Raw genomic sequence first — 17,766 nt, 5'->3', positions numbered from 1 at the left:
CGGACGGACATTCTCCGACTCCCGCCGCGCCTGGGCCGAACACGTCCACGGGGCGTAATAGCCCGATTTCCTCCAGCTGGTGTACTACACTAGTGAAGTAGGGCACGAGAATTCCCCAGGATAAATTCTCAAGGGCCTCCCGGATGATGTCAACCGGAGATTGCTGCGAGAAATCTCGGTCTTTTCTCCACACTGTGGAGTCTTCCCCTCCTGGACTCCGTCTTCTCCCCGCGCCAAGTCCGGCTTCCCTTTTCTCTGTGTGCTTGGGGTTATTTGGTCCGCTGGTAGCCCGGTACCTGGTAGGGATGGGGTACCCATGCCCTGATTGGGGGGTTTTTGACTTTGGTGAACGAAGTGTGATTTTGAGGTATATATATTGTTAGGCTGGAATGATTGCTAGAAATCGAATGCAAATCTCATATTCCACGCTGGCGGAGTCGAAATATATCACGGTGCATTTTTCGAAATAACTATTCATTTTAAGCTGGAAAATCACCTGATGGCTGATCGGAAGATCGTTGTTGCAATATGAAATCTCTCAGTCAACTTATCCGATCAGCCATGCTCAGCCCCATCCATGGGCCAGTCATATGACTACACTAGTCCACAACATTGTCTTACAATCATACCGAAACATGGATGACGTAAATAACGTGGCTATGTATGGCATGTCTTGGATCTACCAACCCTATGACAAAGAATACAAATATGTGCAAACCAAACCAATCCATTCAACAGTGAAACAAATGGATGCTCTTTTCCTCCCGCTCTCAAAAACGCCTGTATCGTCTTACCCAATTCACAAAGTCTCATAAATCCAAAACGCCATGAAGCTGTACCCCAAAACAGCCGTACATAAAAAAATAAAAAACTTTAACGGAAAAATCATGTGCAGATATCAAGATCACGTCGTAAATCAGAAAGAAGGGTCGTAACATCAGATGGAAAAAAAAAAAAAGAAAACTGTGCAAGAATCGAACCTCATTCACATATACATTCATCGTGGATGGAAATGTAGAGTATCACGTTCGCGATTCACCGTCAGTGGTTGGTGCAGTGTGTGCGGGCGGCGGCACGGTCGGTGTCGAGGTCCCGCTCGTCTCGGCGCTAGAGTTGACGCCGTGGGGGCGCGTGCGGATGCGGAATCGGTCACGCAGACGCGTGGTTAGACGTGTGCGGTTGGGACGGACGCCATCCTCGTTGGTCTCTTGGTTCTCCTCGCGGACGCGGCGGAGAGCTGCCAGGCGCTCTTCGACCGTGGCGTGGCGCATGCCTCGGGCGTTGAGCGAGCCGTGGCCATGTAAGTAGTTTGTCAGGCGGTTGTGACGGGGTTGGGAGGCCCCGGCGGCGGACGTGGTCGTGCCTTCGGCCGGTGTCTCCTCGGTTTGTTCGGCGTTTTCGCCTTCTTCGCCGTTCTCGTCTGTCTTGGGTGGGTTGAGGTCGATGCGGCTATAGATATATAAGTCAGCACGAGGTATAGATCTTGATATCGATCGGGATGAACCTACCAGAGGGGACACGTGCCGGACACGTTGATCAGCCACGGGTCGATGCACTCGGGGTGGAATTGGTGGTTGCAGGGCAAAACACGTAGGTCTTGACCCTTGATGAAGTCGTCGGTGCAGATGGGGCAGGAAAAGTTGCCGCCGTCAGCCGCGGCGTCGGGCTTGGATGCAGGTGCCGCGGCGGTCGGCTGCTCGGTGGGCTGATCGCTGGCAGTAGTCGGCATCTCGGTCTCGCGGGGGGTCGTGGTATGCTCGGCGTCGGAGATGCTGTCGGAACGGCGAGGCGAGTGCTCGCGGGCGGGATTCTCCGGATGCATGGACATCTCGACGTCCCGTTTGGCGGCTGCGACGCCGTCCTCATTGTCGCCGAATTTGACGATCGGAATGGTTTCCAGCATCGCCCTGGCTATACCTCTTGCTCGACTTTGTCGTGGTCGCCCTGCTACCCGGCGAGGACCATATCGCTCGGGATGACGGTGGGCACGGACGGCACCCGTAATGATAATGCCCAGGAACAGAGCCGTGATGATACCTGTGATACTATACAGGATGATCATGGCTAGAGTGTGTTAGCAATGATATACTCTTATCAATTCTATGTACTACTATATAGTAGTAGTCTAGTCATGGCGGACACACCTGTATTGGGGCTATCACCAGAGTCACTGGTGCCGCCGGTCATGCCGTCGGTGTTACCGGAAGGAAACGACATGGACACGATGGATGCGGTGTTGTTCGTCGGAGTACCGAATGCTTTCTGGAGAGCGGCTCCACCGCGTAAGGCGTTGAACGTGAAGATGTTGCGGTAGTCGAGCTGATCATCCGAAGAGACTCGGAGGGTACAATGCGAGGCGGATGAACTGTACAGCAGAATGGCCGCCGCCTGGTTCTGACTGGCGACGGTGTTGAGGGTATCGCCAGGCCCTAACTCGCCGGAATAATCCGCCGAATCGCACGAGATGCAGGCGATCTGGGAACTATGTAACTCAAAGGGATTGTCGGCGGTGACTTTGACGAACGACCCCCTGGCCTGAAAGGTCTAGAATTGAAGGTGGGACAGTTAGAGACACAATAAAGATTGTGTGAGGTGGGAAAAAACTCAAGACGACACACCCTGAGAGCACTGTCGGTTAAATGGAGGAGGGAGTCGGTCAACGGGGCGAGCGGCTGCTGGTTGAGTTCGGAGCCCCGGACGAGGAAGAGACGGGACTGCGCCCCGTCCAGATCGAGGGAATTGTTCGAAGGCGCGACGGTGAGAGTGGCCGATGACGCGACGAGGAACGAGGCGAAGCACAGATAGAAGAAGAACGACGAAGACCACAATAACCCCATTGCGTATTGCGGGATGCGGCGGATGTGGGGGATGAGGGACATTAGTCAGGGCCGCAAAAAGAGGACAAAGGAGGGAGTGGAGATGCATAAGAAAGAAAAACGGAAAACAGGGAAAAGAGGGGAGAGCTAAGGCCGATCTGAGTATGGATCCCCGTGGAGAAAGCAGATCCAACCGATCATGACGAGGTGATTAATGCGGGAGGTTCAAGCGGTTCGTTGGTTTCGTTTTCGTGCCAACGTTAGTGCCATGGCAGCCATGGCAGCCATGGCTGCCCTGTGTCGTGGCTGCGCGTGAGCGTATACGCCTGTCCTAAGATATAAGGCAATGAGCGTATTCATAAGGCAATTCCATGGGACTCCGCGGTCAGCCGCCATGCGATTGCCACTTCCCTCTGATAGAGCATTTGCCCAACGGGGATGCTGACGGCCATCTGTCAGCACAGAGATCCCCCTCCGATCGTCGCAGCAGACGAGCGACACCGGGGCTCGACGTCCGAGCGCTCGGGCGACCTGCTGTGTGTGTCGCCGAGATCATCGTACTGTGCGGGCGAGTATATATACGATGAGCGCATCGCCAGGGGAAAGTACGTGTAGATCCAGTGATGCAGTATACGCTTCCCGTTCAGTTGGGTACCCCCCTACTCTCTACTACTACAACTTACTATGTGCTGTCACGGGAGGAAGGCCTCAGGCCCTTCCCGCTCGGTCTGGACCACTCCACTCCACAGTGACCTGCCAATGCCTACACTACCACAAATACAGCACGAACTCTCGGTCTCACTCGCACTCGTACCTCGGACGAACGTCCTGCAGACCAGCTGCCACACTGGCACCCCGCATGGAGAATGAGGAACCGGGGCCACAGCAAATCCCCAACCGGGCTGCGACCGAAACCTTCGGTCGATCAAACCATGCAGGTTGACACGGAGTAGACACGGTGACCTGACAACTTGGCAAGAGCTCGACCTGCCTGATCAGCTGTGCAACCGGGATTCTCTTCCACTGCGACGGCCTGGCTGCTGCTGGCTGCTGCTGGCTGCTGCTAGCTTGCCGAGTGGCCACCGTCCCTTTGACCTGGGCCGCCGGTCGCCTGTGATTTGCGGAGACTGGGGGTGGAGGAATGGTCGAGGCTCCCATCGACCGGCGTACAAGATGGGCAGAAATGGACTTTTTTCACGTTTTAAAATAGGTCGTAGGAGTCCCTACTTAGTTCAGAGTAGGGTTCGCCCAGTTTGCTCGTAGCGGCTGCACCCGCCCTCCGGTCTTTTCCATCTTTCCCTTCCTTTTCCCCCCTCGATCGGCACTCCACACCAGGGCGATCCACTCGCTTTCTGGTCATGACAGTCTGAGTTTCCTCATCTTTGCGGCAAACTTCGTCCTTCCCGGAGGTGCCTGTTCGGGCGCGCTGCGTTCGCACCATGCCCTCCGAGTTGTCGCCCGCCGACGCTCAGCGCTGGGGCAGACGTTTCGACCGGATGCCCATCTCGACGTACGTTCTTAGTTTCCCTCCCCTCCCCTGTCCGCGCTCTCCTGCTCGGCACGAGACACACACGAGACACCCTCAACGTGAAACAGAGAGGATTCCGGGAAGGACCACTGTGGACAAACAAAGGACCAATCTAACAGCGTTCCGTAGGAACCCCGTGATCGCCAACCTCGACGTCGAACACAATGAACTCGCGCAAACATGGAAGACCTTCAACCGCCATCTGCCGCCGGAGGACCTCGTCGGCTGGGAGGAACGGCCGCAGACGGCAGACGATGTCCGCGCTCTCGTGCGCAAGATCGAGTTGTTCTGGACGTCGCGGCCGCGGCAACGGATATACAGCCAGGCCAGGGCTCTCTGTGACAAATTCCTCCCCACAATCGAGACCCATGCGTCCTTGCTCGCCTTGCTCCCGGATGCTGAGTCCTATCATGGCCCAACATTCTATGGAGTGTTGCAGTCGGTGCTGAAGGTGAGTCGCTCGTTCATGTTGTTTCCTTCCAAAATGGCTTGCTAACTGTTGAATGTCAAGGCATCGTCGCACTATCCTCGCGTGATGGAGGGGTTGCTTTCGGCCCTCCTGAACATCCACAGCGCCCTGGACGTCCCCCAACATTTCCTCACCCCCGCCAACATAGAACCGATTGCCAAAGTCTACACCCTGATTTTTTTCTTTCTCACCGAGTTCATGGACTGGTATGTGCGGCGGTCCACGTGCCAATTGTTGAAGAGCCATAGCCAGGATACCTACTCGGAATTTCACCACCTGGTAGATTGTATCCAACGGCAGGCGAAGACGCTCACAAATTCCCCCGACGAGATGGATGTCGATGAGGACTGTGACGCGGCGTATAGCCCGCGGGCGCTGTGGGAACACTCGCAGCTGAGCCAAGTTGGTCGCCAGGGCACGGAGCGCCGGATTGCCGCGCAGAATACCATCACTCGCCGGCTGATCTGGGAGATCCAGCAAGATGCGGAGGAGCGAGCCCGAATCAAGGAGCAGAGGGCCCAGCTGTTGGCGCAGATGTTGAGAAATGTGAGCGAGCAGCTGCGCCCGGTCAGCGAGCAGAGTAGCGGCATCGTCTGCCTGACGACGGCTGCCCCAGATATTGGTAAGAGCGGCCATCCTTTCGGGTCTGTGGAACGTCAAGAACATAGGAATGCTAATACGTATTTGACAGTTACATCGGGCTTTGAATGGTCTCGCGGATCCAAGCGTCGTCTTGCTCGACTCGAACTCCAAAGCGCATCCAAGGATCTCCAAAAGTTTTTCGACAGCGATGACCAGATTGCCGACTTTGATTCGGAGGTGGAAGTTACCGCGGAGGACAACGTGGTCACGTCGCTACAGAAGTGGGCTACCAGTCCCCGGTCCCAGGCCCTCGCCGTTGGCGGATCTCATTCGACCGAGTTCCCTAGTCCCGTGGCCTTGATATCGGCGTGTTATGCCTCCTTCGCCCGTGATGCCCGACTGCCTGTTGTCGCCCACTTCTGCGCCCTTCCGACAGACGAGGTCCAGGGAATGACCCCACACCAACAAGGACTGATCTCGCTCACCTACAGTCTCATCCGGCAACTGATCGATACGCTGCCGACGGTCGTGGACAGTGATGCATTGCTTGATCTGAGCGCCGAGAGATTCCGCCTGCTGGACGGCACTCTGTCCAGCTGGAAAGCAGCCCTATCCCTTGTCGATACTCTTCTCCACTTTCTCCCACCCTTGCTTGTCCTCGTGATCGACGGCATCGACCGGATTGACGACCCGTCAACGGATACCGCTGTACGAGAGTTGATCCGGGTGCTGCTCACTCACACCCGGCATCAGCCCCAATCCGTGGACAGCGATAGTCACGGCCAGCCGTTCCTATTCAAGGTACTCTTCACCGTCGCCGGACGGCCAAGTGCACTGGTCGAGACGATGTCCGAAAATCAACTCGTCTTGAGCGAACCAAGCCAAGCAGATGACCCCGCGCCCTCCGATACGGTGCTGACATCCGACTTGGGCGCAGTCATGATGAATGCCTGATCCTGATCATCATCCTCGGCTAATATTGGGACGGTCGACCTGTTTTAATCTTGACATGACGAATTTCCTTTTCTCTTTGGTCTGCTTGACGGATCCTTAAAAAAGACCTCCGGTTCCTAACATAGATCTCTGCATCTCGGGAGGCACGCCCCACGGGTACCAGGTTTTTCATTACGATGCATGAGGCACGAAGCAACGGCGATATTTGAGCAAAATCCTTTTTTATCTTCGTTTCCTGCATGGGGGTCTTGTATTTAGTTTCTTGCTTGATTGAATATTTGTATTGTCTGTCCTCTTCTGTTTTACTTTCTCGGCGTCTGGGAATCGGAAATGGATTTGGGGACTTTTGATTATCTTTTGGCCCGGACTACTACTTCTTGCATCTTGCTTTTCGGAGACTCGTGGTAGACTTGCTGTACTTTACTGCTTGATCCCTGAGATACCCATAACTAGATCTAATTCCTTTGCCCCAATATGCTATTTTTGGGTCTGCCTTGATTTTGTGCTCCGGAATTCGAGATCCGAAATAGCTGTCATCAATATCTGGAGCGAACGACGTTGAAATGCGGGTCTGATGGACAGTGGAGTCGACATGCGGGGAACGACTCTGGAGATTGAATTCCGCCCGCAATTACTTAAACTGCTGCAGCGGTGCGTGCAGCGCGGCGCGACTTGCGATCTCCCCCACAATTACCGTCCCATTGAATTATTAGTTTATACCCAGACCAGCATGAACGGTCATACCTTGATTCCGTCCCGATTATACCAGTCTGCCTCTTTGCAGCTGGACGACTTCAAGGAGATCTGCGCGCGGCAAGTCGACACTACTACCTACCCGCTCGCGTGCGCGGTCGAGCAAAACGTCCCCATCTACGACCTCGCCGCCATCGACCTGCAAAATGTGACATGCGAGACAATCTCCCGACTGCAGGATGAATGGCATCATATCTTGCACACGGGGCCGGGCATCTTCGTGCTGCGGGATATGTACGGCCCCGCGAGGTATGGGGATATTCTCTCCGCCACCAACGACGCCTTTAACCGGATTATCGCGAAGGAGCGCGCGTCGGATACCTCAAAAGGCGACCACTTCGCCGCGGGCGGTACCAACGACCGGATCTGGAATGCTTTCTCCAAACATGCGCTCGAAGACGAGGCCTCGTTCGTCGATTACTACGCCAACCCATGGCTGGCTGCTGTGTGCAGCGCATGGCTTGGGCCGGGCTACCGCGTCACGGCGCAGGTAAACGCAGTTCACCCCGGCGGCGTGGCACAGGACAGTCATCGCGATTATCATCTCGGGTTTCAAGAGGCGGATGCTTGCATGCGGTATCCGGCCCCGACACAGCTGACGTCGCAATTCCTCACGCTGCAGGGTGCCGTTGCGCATACCGACATGCCGGTTGAGAGTGGACCGACGCGGTTCCTGCCTTTCAGCCAGACCTATGCGCCGGGGTATCTTGCCTGGCGACGGCCGGAGTTCCGCGCCTTCTTCCAGGAGAAGTATGTTGCGTTACCGTTGAGCTTGGGGGATGGTATGTTTTTTAATCCGGCGTTGTTCCATGCTGCTGGGGCGAATGTTATGGGTAAGGCGAATGGGTTCCGTCGTGTTGCGAATCTGCTTCAGGTGAGTAGTGCGTTCGGGAAGCCGATGGAAATGGTCGATTCCGTCCCGCTCATTGATCGCTGCTGGGATGTTTTGGTGAAGCGGTACAACGAGCGTGCGGGGAAGCAGTTTGCGGATCAGGATCTGGACCCTGGGAAGTACTCGCTTGCGGCGCGCGAGGTGCGGGCGTTTATTCAGGCTGTTGCAGAGGGGTATCCGTTTCCGACGAATCTGGATCATCGCCCCCTGCGCCGAATGGCATGGCGCCGGAGAGTGAGCAGGATATTGTAATGCGAGGGTTGGAGGCGGGTTGGAGTCGGACGCAGGTTGTTGGCGCATTGGAACAGATGCATCTGGACTCGCGGGCTTGAGGATGGGACCGAGGACACGGTACTCATTTGGGGTGGGGGGGGAGCTGAAGACCGGGATTAGGTCGAGATTATCTGTAAATACACCATTCAGGAGCACAATGATATTAGCATCCCACCGGATTCAATTGCTGTTCCGAGCTGCCCAGACCCACGTACGATCGGACTTACGCCGGAGATCGTGCAATGCCATTGGCGTATCAAGTCAACGCCCGGTGGGGAAATGGTGGACCTGCATCCATGGCTGTTAGAGACTTCCACCGGGAAGGCCAGGGGCAGGTGGCAAAATTAGGGGCCGGAAAGTGTGGACAATAGGGAATTGCACAATTGTGTAGGCATCGTCAAGAGGCAAGTTGGATGTGTACCCTAGGGTAACTCAATAGACCGGGCCCGCAAGCTGTACAGAGTAGTGTGGTAGCGCAAGAGAGATGAGGACGCAACGCAGACAATGAGAGCTCAACTGGAATGCGGCTGTCACGGGTGGGCCACCGTGGCGAGGAATGGCCGTCTCACATTTTTGTGCCTTCTTTGTGGCTGGCCCCCCAACAATGCTGAAACACGCTGTTTTTCCTTTCTCTTTTCCCTTACACCTCGTTTCTTGTGGGTTGGAACGATCGATTAAAATCTCCGTGAGGCCCCTCTACACTCTTTGAGGAATCCCTCCGTTCTTCGACGTTTGCAAACTACTTGGCCAACGCCGATCGTGTGCTTCCCCACCACGACACTATCTCTCAATTGTGGATGATCGACTGAACCGACCACGACCACTGGCCCGGGGAACAGGGCTAGCGAGACAGCAGCGAACGGCGCGAAAATTTCTGGGCTGGCAGCTGTACTGACGTTACCGAGCTGCGTGTGCGTGAGGGGGGCCCTAGCGAGACACTTCATACGCTCGCGCACAACGCCTGGTAATTAGCCAGTCAGTATTTTCACTCTGCTCCACCAGACCACCCGAATCGGACCAACCAGCTTTAGGATCGATCTACAAGATCGTTCACAACCATAAAAGGGCCTCGACCCCTCACAGTCCCGCGATGAAGAACACGTTGGGTATTGCCTCCCAGCGGCTCTCACAACATCGGTTCGAGCAGATCCCCGATCTGCCGCACGACGGCATGACGAACCCCAACGACGCGACCATCGATATCCCTCTCACCGAGGCCCCCAGCCGCGGTCAGAACGGCACTCGCAAATGGGGCAGAAGTCCCGAGGTGGTTGAGCAGTCCGACGAGAAGGCCGGCCTGCCCAACGACTCAGGCACTGGTCCTGGCCGTCGCCGTCGCGTGGACACCGATATCAATGACTCGACTGGGAAGCCCTCGGACTCGCCTGAGGATGGCAAAATCAATCGTTTGGGCCGCATCTACCAGGCCATCTACAATTTCTCTATCGTCACTCGTTACATGATCTACGTGGTCCCCATTGGCGCGCTGCTCGCCATTCCTATTATTGTCGGCGCGACTGTCGCCAAGGACGCCTTCATTGGCGGTGTCCATCTTTATTGGTTCTTTGCTTGGATTGAAGTTGTCTGGGTTAGCTTGTGGGGCTGCAAGATCTTCTCCAAGTTCATTCCTTATGTCTTTCAAACTCTATGTGGTTTCGTTAGCTCCGGTACGCGCAAGTATGCTCTTATCTTGCGCGCTCTGGAGACTCCCATCACCATTGTGCTGTGGTGCGTGATCTCGTTGGTGACCTTCTTGCCGGTATGTCAATTGCCCCAAAACCCGATGGAATGTCCGGTGGTGAAATGTCTGCTAACTATTGATGTCTAGATTATGCGGTATGGTGCCGACAATAGCAGCGATGTCTCCTCCTGGGAGAAGAGTGTCAAGAACATCCTGTTCGCTCTGCTGGTCTGCAGTTTGATCTTCCTGGCCGAAAAGGCTCTGGTGCAGCTCATTTCGATCAGCTACCACCGCAAGCAATTCGATGCCAAGATCAAGGAATCGAAGCGTAATGTCTACCTGGTCGGTCTGCTGTTCGAGGCCTCCCGCAACATGTTCCCCGTGTACTGCCCCGAGTTCCGCGACGAAGATGACTTGATCTTCGACTCGCTGCTTGCCCAGGGAACCAAGAAGGACAAGAAGCACAACTCCATAATGCCTCTCCGTATGGTGAGGGAGGTCGGCCGTCAGGTCGGGCACAACGTTGGCCGTATCGGTGACAAGGTTACCACGGCTTTCGGCAATGTCGCCTCCGAGCTTACTGGTAAGCAGGTGTTCAACCCGACTGCCACCCACTCTATTGTCGTGCAGGCCCTCGAGCGGAAGCGTTGTGCCGCGGCGCTGGGTCGCCGTATCTGGATGTCTTTTGTTGTTGAGGGTCGGGACGCGCTGTACCTTGAGGATATCGTCGAGGTTCTCGGCCAGGGGCACGAGGCTGAAGCCGAAGAGTGCTTCAACGCTCTTGACAAGGACGGCAATGGTGATATCAGTCTGGACGAGATGATTCTTTGCATCACCGAGTTCGGTCGTATGCGCAAGTCCCTCAATCACAGCATGCACGACGTCGACCAGGCCATCCGTGTTCTGGATAATCTGTTGCTCTCTGTTGCCTTTGTTGTTGGCGTTCTGGTGTTCGTCTCCTTCGTCACCACTGGTTTCGGCACTGTCATTGCGGCCGGTGCTACCTCCCTGCTGTCTCTGAGTTTCGTCTTCGCGACCACTGCTCAAGAGGTTCTCGGCTCTTGCATTTTCTTGTTCGTCAAGCACCCCTTCGACATTGGTGACCGCATTGAAGTCAGCGACAAGCCTTATGTCGTGGAGCGTATCTCGCTTCTCTTCAGTGTCTTCCGCAATGTGAACGATCACCGTATCACCCAGGTGCCCAACAACATTCTGAACAGCTTGTCGGTGGACAACTTCACCCGTGCCAACGCCATGCACGAGCAACTTACAGTCCCAGTTGCTTTTGACACCTCTTTCGCCGACGTTCAATTCCTTCGTGAGGAGATGGAGACTTTTGTCCGTGACAAGGAGAACTGCCGTGACTTCCAGCCAGACATTGATATCGAGGTTGTTGGCGTCGGTGACATGGACAAGCTTGAGCTGCGCGTCGATATCCGCCACAAGTCCAACTGGTCCAACGAAACCGTCCGTGCTGCCCGTCGCTCCAAGTTCATGTGCGCTCTGGTCCTTGCTGTCCGCAAGATCCCCGTCCGCGCTCCTGGTGCCGCCGCCCCCGAAGAAGAGACTAAGGAGGAGAGTGATGACGACGATGCCGACGACACTGGAAACCGCAAGCCCGGTCAAGATGGCATTGACAGCAAGGGATTAGCTCCTGCTGCTGCCGCCGCCGCCGGTCTGTCCACTGCTGACACTCTGTCCCCGAACACCGCGCAGTCATCCGGGTTCGACCCGAAGCGGTCCTCCGGCACCATCCACAAGCGTGGCTCCCAAGCCAGCGAAGCCGCCATCGCCGATCGTCTCAACTCTCGTTCTCCGGCTGTTGACGTGGGCCGCGACGACGGCACCAATGCCGACCTCTACCGCACCACAACCAATGCCTCCGGCCAAGGCCAGACCCTCAGCGTCAAGGACGGCGTCTCGGGCGTTCAACGCGGCCTCTCCACCGGCCACCGCAAGGCTGGTGCCCACGTCTCCTACGCCAGCGAAGAAGGCAACGTGCCTCCCCTCTCCCCCATCCGCGCCGGCATGACTCCCTCCACCAGTGAGGTCCCCATCCTGGGCAACCCTGCACCCCCCGGTTCCCGCGGAAGCGCCCGCTACGAGCCCACTTCGCATAACCAGAGCTCCATAATCGGATCCCCCGAGACGGGCACCTACAACACTTCCTACTACCGGACCCAAGAAAACCCCTTCAACCCCGTCTCGACCCGCGGCGTGAGCGCCGAGCAGCACCAGGATCATCACCACGAGATGGACCGGTATGACCCCGTCTCGCCGACGTCCATCTACTCGCCTCCTCAGCCTGCCCACCCCGCTGCCGCTCGCACTGCTGATGATCTCGCGGCTCGTCGGCCTTCGCTTCTGGCGCGCATGAAGCGTGGTAAGCAGGACCGCACTTATGGGGAGCATGAGGCGTGAGTGAGGTTGAAAGAGTTGTTTTCTTGATTTATTTCATTGCATTTTTTTTTTTTTTTAATTTTTTTTTCTTTTCTATCCCGACGATTTGTTTATCAGGCCATTTGCGAAAAATTCCCGGTTTGTTGTATGAATATGAGCCATGCGCTGTAACATTAGATGATCTATTTTGATCTTGATCGCAATATTACGATTTTACTACTTCATCTGAGCAATTACTGTAGCAGAACCCCTTAGGAAATAGTATAATATAGTGACGAATGTAAGGTAGATGGGTCTTGCCACCCAGCTTTAGACGAGAAGTGATTCCATTCATACATCCACAATCAATATAGTACAAACGAAGTAGCCTGAGAAAGCCTACATCCGGGCTCAAGATTAGAGCATCTCCAGCACAACCTTAAGGTACTTATTTACTACCCGTCTCCTTCCACGGGTACGAAACAGGATCACCCTTCCGAATCCAGATCTTCGACTTCTTCTTATTAACAACATGCTCAACAAAGACCTCCCGCGTATGCGCCGCCTTGAACTTGCGGATCCACCGCGGATCCCACAGTTCGCTCGCAATGCCGAGATCCTTGCAGCAACGGACTAGCGCATTCGAGCGGCAGCCTTCGGTGGCGGTGGGAATGCCGTCTGGCGAGAAGTAATCTTGTTCGCCGCGGGCGACGGAGACAAGACTGGGTTTATCAGTATTGCGATGGATATGTTTTGCTGCAGCGAAAGCTACAGCTTACCAGGAAACGTACCGTCCATTACAAACGAGAGCATACTCCCTCGTAACCGTCTTCGGCGTAACAATACTCTCACTCCGCGGAACAAGCCCCCACCCACCAGGTCCAAACGCCCGATTCAAGATCCGCCGGTACTTGATCTCAGGCAGATAAAGGATCCCATCCGGCTTAATCTCCACCTCCTCAGGATCCGTCTCAGCGAGCAGAATATCCGCCGCTTCCTTGGGGAACGGCGCGGCCGAGAGTCCGTGGAACGAGCGTGTCCAGTCGATCTTCTCTTCTGGCGCGGACTCCAGCTCCAAAGGCTTGTCTGAGAGCCCGCTTTTCGAGATGTTGTCTGTTGTGGGTTTGTTTGGAGTGGGTGCGGAAACACGGGTTGCTTGCGAGGAGGTGGATGAGGTTGGTGAGGGCTTGGGCGTTGTGCTGGCGTTCTGGACTCGTGGGATGCTGTAGCTGATTGCTCGCAATGTGGGGATGCGGTGGTGGTAAGGGGGGATCCTTGTTCGTGGTGCTTGCGAGATTGAAGTCGCGTGTTGGAGGGTTTCCAGTGCCTGTATGGAGCGGGATCGTAGGGCTGACATGGTGGGTTGGGGTGGAAGGTGCTTGGAGCTGGCGTCGCGTTGAAGCTGATTGGGATCCAGATGATATAGATCACGTGATTTATATAGGAGGTGATGCGTCAAATGCTACGGATGGGACCCCTCGGGGAGATTTGATGGAGATAAGGTATTGTACATTGAATGCGCTAAGAGTGTGTTCAGAGAGAGGAATGAAGTGTGTGAAAATTTTATCACGCGTCTTTCGTCTGTGTTCGCTGGTCGTTGCCCTTTTGCTTCCAGCATTCGCGGAAGGCCTCCATCTGCATGGTTGTCAGCATAGGATCCACAATAGAATCGCTTGAGGCCAATTCATATGAAAAGTAACGAAGATACTCGATAATTGGCCTAACGAGACAATCTTGAAGTTTTTCGAGCTGCCATGTTGTATGGCGAAGCTCGAGGTGAAGGGTGACCCACCTCCTGCTTGCACTCGCGCCAGTCTTTCTTTGCAAAATAGCAGTCGTTCATCTTGTCCTGCTCGGCTGTTTTTATAATCGTCAGAAATGAGTTTCAAGTCAGGTTGGTACTTTGAGTCATTCACCGTGACAGCCGGTGCTGAAGATGCGCTTGTCCCTGTAGTCTCTTAGCATCAATCGTCCCACATCACAACCACAGAGATCACTTACCACTCATCAGGTTCATCGTCATCCTCCTCCTGGGAGGTATGAGGCTTTTCCGTATTGTTCGACATGGCTGAAGTATGAGAGCGCGGAGGATGCGGATGCAAGGCAACTGGAAGGTGCTCGGCTGGCGTCGGCGGGGAGATCTATCTTATCGTCCTCGCCCACTGGATTTCCATCCCCAACAATCAACATGGCCGCGCCGACGGGCAACAATGCCAATTTGACCGGCAAGAAACTCAATGTCTTGGTCTACTCCGGTTCGCTCGCTCACTCCGCCCACCAAATAAGCCGCTTGCTGACCGACAGCGGTACCACAGGGACCGGAACGACCGTTGACTCAGTCCGTCATTGTCTCTACACCCTGCGCCGGCTGCTCGCCTCCCATTATGCCGTCACCCCGGTCACGGGTGACATGCTCCTCAAGGAGCCTTGGACAGCGACCTGCGCTCTGCTGGTGATCCCCGGCGGCGCCGATCTTGGCTACGGCCGCACGCTCAATGGCGCGGGGAATCGGCGTATCACACAATTCGTGCGCCGCGGGGGACGCTACTTGGGGTTTTGTGCGGGTGGCTACTATGGGAGCAAGCGCTGCGAATTCGAAGTCGGCGATAAAACTATGGAAGTCATTGGGGAGCGCGAATTGGCGTTTTTCCCGGGCATTTGTCGGGGCGGCGCGTTTCCCGGCTTCGTTTATCATAGCGAAGAGGGCGCGCGGGCGGCTGCGCTGAATGTCTCGAAGGAGGCGCTGAGTATTGGCAATCCGCCTATGCAATTCCGATCGTACTATAATGGTGGTGGTGTATTTGTGGATGCTCCCAAGTATAGGGACCAAGGCGTGGAGGTGCTGGCCAACTACGCCGAGGAACTCAATGTTAATCCGGGTGAGGGCGCAGCTGCTGTTGTGTACTGCGAAGTTGGTGACGGCGCTGCCATTCTGACCGGGCCGCATCCAGAGTATGTAGCTCATTTCAAATGGTGTGCTGCAGTGTACATTCCACTAACTCTGGATAACAGGTTTGCCGCAGCAAATCTCGACCCAAAGACTGGAGGACCTGGATTCAAAGATGTCGTTGATGCTATTACTGCTGACGACAAAGAACGTACTGACTTTTTAAAAGCCTGTCTGTCTAAGCTTGGCTTGCAAGTTGCGCAGGATACATCAACAGTTCCCTCGCTGTCGTCCTTGCATATCTCTGGCCTGGATGCTGAGGAGCCACTGGAGATCCTGTCTTTACTCGCCCCATCCCTGACGAACGAGAACGGTAACGAATACCTAAAGGATGAGAATGATACCTTCCGGATTGAGCGTCCGGGCGCATGGAACCTAAGCGAACTGGAGACTTCGCTTCCCAGCGATGGCATTGTCGATTATCAGGCAGTCACCAAGCGACTTGTGATCCACGATGATCTCCCATCTTCGAAGCTTACGCCTTACTTCAACCACCACGCATTTTACGCTAATCTGCAACAATACCAATCTGAATCTCGAGAAGGTGCCTCGAAATTTGGATCGAATCTCATGTACGGCGAGGTTGTGACGAGTACCAATACTATTCTAGAGAAGTACGCTATTAGATTATCTGTCTGCTGGACTTTCTAACAAGTCTCGCAGGAACACGAATCTTCTTCGTCTGCTACCGCAAGGATTCACCGCCACAGCCACAGTCCAAGTTGCGGGCCGAGGACGAGGCTCCAACGTTTGGATATCGCCGGCCGGGTCACTGATCTTCTCCACCATCGTGAAACACCCCATCGAGAAGATACAATCAGCGCCGGTGGTGTTTATCCAGTATCTAGCCGCTATGGCCGTTGTGAAGGGCATCAAGAGTTATGCCAAGGGGTACGAAAAACTCCCGGTTAAATTGAAATGGCCGAATGATATTTGTAAGTCCCTGTCGCTTTGTTTTCTGCTGTCTAAGAAACAATATCCTGAGGCCCGCTACAGACGCTCTCGACCCCGAAGATCCTGAACAGAAACGATACACCAAAATTTGTGGCATTCTGATCAACTCTCATTTCATGGCCAATGAGTATATTTCTGTTGTCGGGATCGGTGTGAATGCCACAAATGCCTCACCAACTACGGCACTAACGGCACTTGCCGCCCGCTATGCCTCGCCGGGGGCTGCAGCGGCATCACCTGTCACACTTGAGAAGCTGCTGGCCCGCATCCTCACAACGTTCGAAGACCTGCATACACGTTTCTTGAGAACCGGCTTTGATCGTGCTTTTGAGGAGATGTACTACGATGACTGGCTGCACATGCACCAGATCGTCACTCTAGAAGAGGAGGGCGGCGCCCGGGCTCGCATCCAAGGTATCACTCGGGATTATGGACTGCTACTTGCCGAAGAGCTTGGGTGGAATGACCGACCCACTGGGCGTGTCTGGCAATTACAGAGCGACAGCAACAGCTTCGATTTCTTGAAGGGTTTAGTGAAGCGGAAGATCTAAAATAGAATACGGGGTATATGACACGCAAAAGTTGAGCGACAATTGCGGCTCGTGGATCTTTCCCTCTCCCTCACGGCTGAGTCCTCACCGTCATTCATATATCCGTACTTTCTGAAGATCCCGGAATTCCTCCGATGCGATTCTGCGATACTACGTACGTGGGCCCCGTCGACCTCCTCGGTCCGAACGAATTCTGCCTTATTCATAGCTGCCTACTCGAAGCCAATAGCCGACTTATATTTTTGGATCTCAATCTAGCAGGTTCTTCCTATTGGGCCGGTTTTGAACGTGCAGAATTCTCCCCCCTCCCAGTCCCCGCAGAAGTCGGCTGATTTATCTGTCTACTTCTTCCTTCACATCTATCGTTTGCCTTTGCCCGTATATACCATCTCAGCTTTTTTCAATGATAAACTCGGAATCACACTGCAATTCCAATCTTTTGATCTACACGAGATTTTCAGCCGAAGAGCCCCTAGTCATCCTTCTAGAAATATGGTTTAGGGGTGACGATCATCAATAGTGGATAAATTTCGGGTCTGGATGATCACTAGGCTGCTCCGCCCATTTTGCTTGTCTTTCCTCAGCCCCAGTCTCTTCGCAACCACCGGACTGGATCATGTTTTATCTTCCATTGAAGTATGACATGTCCTCAATTAATAACATTGACATCATGTAAAAAGTTCAATTGATTTCATGTCTCATTATCTTCCTCAAGAGATTCTTCGGGTGGACTTCCAGTCAAATATATCTCAACCCACCGCGACCCACATGGCTAAGCCTCTACTATGTGCACTTTACAGCTTTCCCCATCTAACCGTTTCTTTCAAGGGCATGTCTCAGACGATCTTTCCCAATTAACTAAGTCTCCGTCCACCGCCGAACTGCCCTATTTTCGGAAGACGGTGTTTCGGACGATCTTCTCTACAGCTAGCCACAGCAGACCTGACCGCCGAAGGACGTTCAACGAGATATCTGGAGACTCCAGGG

General features: G+C 54.5%; 7 protein-coding genes across 7 annotated transcripts; 4 read left to right on the top strand and 3 right to left on the bottom strand.

Moving 5' to 3' along the window:
- Positions 1-1,022: 1,022 nt before the first annotated feature.
- On the bottom strand, positions 1,023-2,837 carry N7532_000410 (RING-H2 finger protein; the record flags this gene model as incomplete). Its single annotated transcript, XM_056612914.1, has 4 exons — positions 1,023-1,449; positions 1,509-2,064; positions 2,145-2,544; positions 2,619-2,837. The coding sequence occupies 4 exons, from the start codon at positions 2,835-2,837 to the stop codon at positions 1,023-1,025; spliced, it is 1,602 nt and encodes a 533-aa protein (XP_056480138.1).
- Positions 2,838-4,255: 1,418 nt separating this feature from the next.
- Positions 4,256-6,349, top strand: N7532_000409 (uncharacterized protein; the record flags this gene model as incomplete). Its single annotated transcript, XM_056612913.1, has 4 exons — positions 4,256-4,326; positions 4,474-4,795; positions 4,856-5,435; positions 5,505-6,349. 4 exons carry the CDS (start codon positions 4,256-4,258, stop codon positions 6,347-6,349), a joined length of 1,818 nt encoding a protein of 605 aa, XP_056480137.1.
- Positions 6,350-7,079: 730 nt separating this feature from the next.
- Positions 7,080-8,246, top strand: N7532_000408 (phytanoyl-CoA dioxygenase family protein; the record flags this gene model as incomplete). The annotated part of the gene is made up of 1 exon (XM_056612912.1): positions 7,080-8,246. The coding sequence occupies one exon, from the start codon at positions 7,080-7,082 to the stop codon at positions 8,244-8,246; it is 1,167 nt and encodes a 388-aa protein (XP_056480136.1).
- A 1,111-nt stretch (positions 8,247-9,357) lies between these two features.
- On the top strand, positions 9,358-12,369 carry N7532_000407 (serine/threonine protein kinase; the record flags this gene model as incomplete). Its single annotated transcript, XM_056612911.1, has 2 exons — positions 9,358-10,026; positions 10,096-12,369. The coding sequence occupies 2 exons, from the start codon at positions 9,358-9,360 to the stop codon at positions 12,367-12,369; spliced, it is 2,943 nt and encodes a 980-aa protein (XP_056480135.1).
- Positions 12,370-12,775: 406 nt separating this feature from the next.
- N7532_000406 (putative mitochondrial genome maintenance protein Mgm101) lies at positions 12,776-13,684 on the bottom strand (the record flags this gene model as incomplete). Its single annotated transcript, XM_056612910.1, has 2 exons — positions 12,776-13,049; positions 13,119-13,684. 2 exons carry the CDS (start codon positions 13,682-13,684, stop codon positions 12,776-12,778), a joined length of 840 nt encoding a protein of 279 aa, XP_056480134.1.
- Positions 13,685-13,893: 209 nt separating this feature from the next.
- N7532_000405 (uncharacterized protein) lies at positions 13,894-14,393 on the bottom strand (the record flags this gene model as incomplete). The annotated part of the gene is made up of 4 exons (XM_056612909.1): positions 13,894-13,962; positions 14,120-14,184; positions 14,244-14,275; positions 14,329-14,393. The coding sequence occupies 4 exons, from the start codon at positions 14,391-14,393 to the stop codon at positions 13,894-13,896; spliced, it is 231 nt and encodes a 76-aa protein (XP_056480133.1).
- A 122-nt stretch (positions 14,394-14,515) lies between these two features.
- On the top strand, positions 14,516-16,779 carry N7532_000404 (biotin--[acetyl-CoA-carboxylase] ligase BPL1; the record flags this gene model as incomplete). Its single annotated transcript, XM_056612908.1, has 4 exons — positions 14,516-15,279; positions 15,340-15,888; positions 15,938-16,209; positions 16,271-16,779. The coding sequence occupies 4 exons, from the start codon at positions 14,516-14,518 to the stop codon at positions 16,777-16,779; spliced, it is 2,094 nt and encodes a 697-aa protein (XP_056480132.1).
- Positions 16,780-17,766: the final 987 nt, after the last annotated feature.

This window comes from Penicillium argentinense, assembly GCF_028826775.1.
Source record: "Penicillium argentinense strain IBT 30761 chromosome Unknown utg000001l_segment0_segment0, whole genome shotgun sequence".
NCBI lineage: Eukaryota > Fungi > Ascomycota > Eurotiomycetes > Eurotiales > Aspergillaceae > Penicillium > Penicillium argentinense.
Note: the sequence above shows the minus strand (reverse complement) of the source record. Positions and strands in the feature narration are given on the sequence as shown.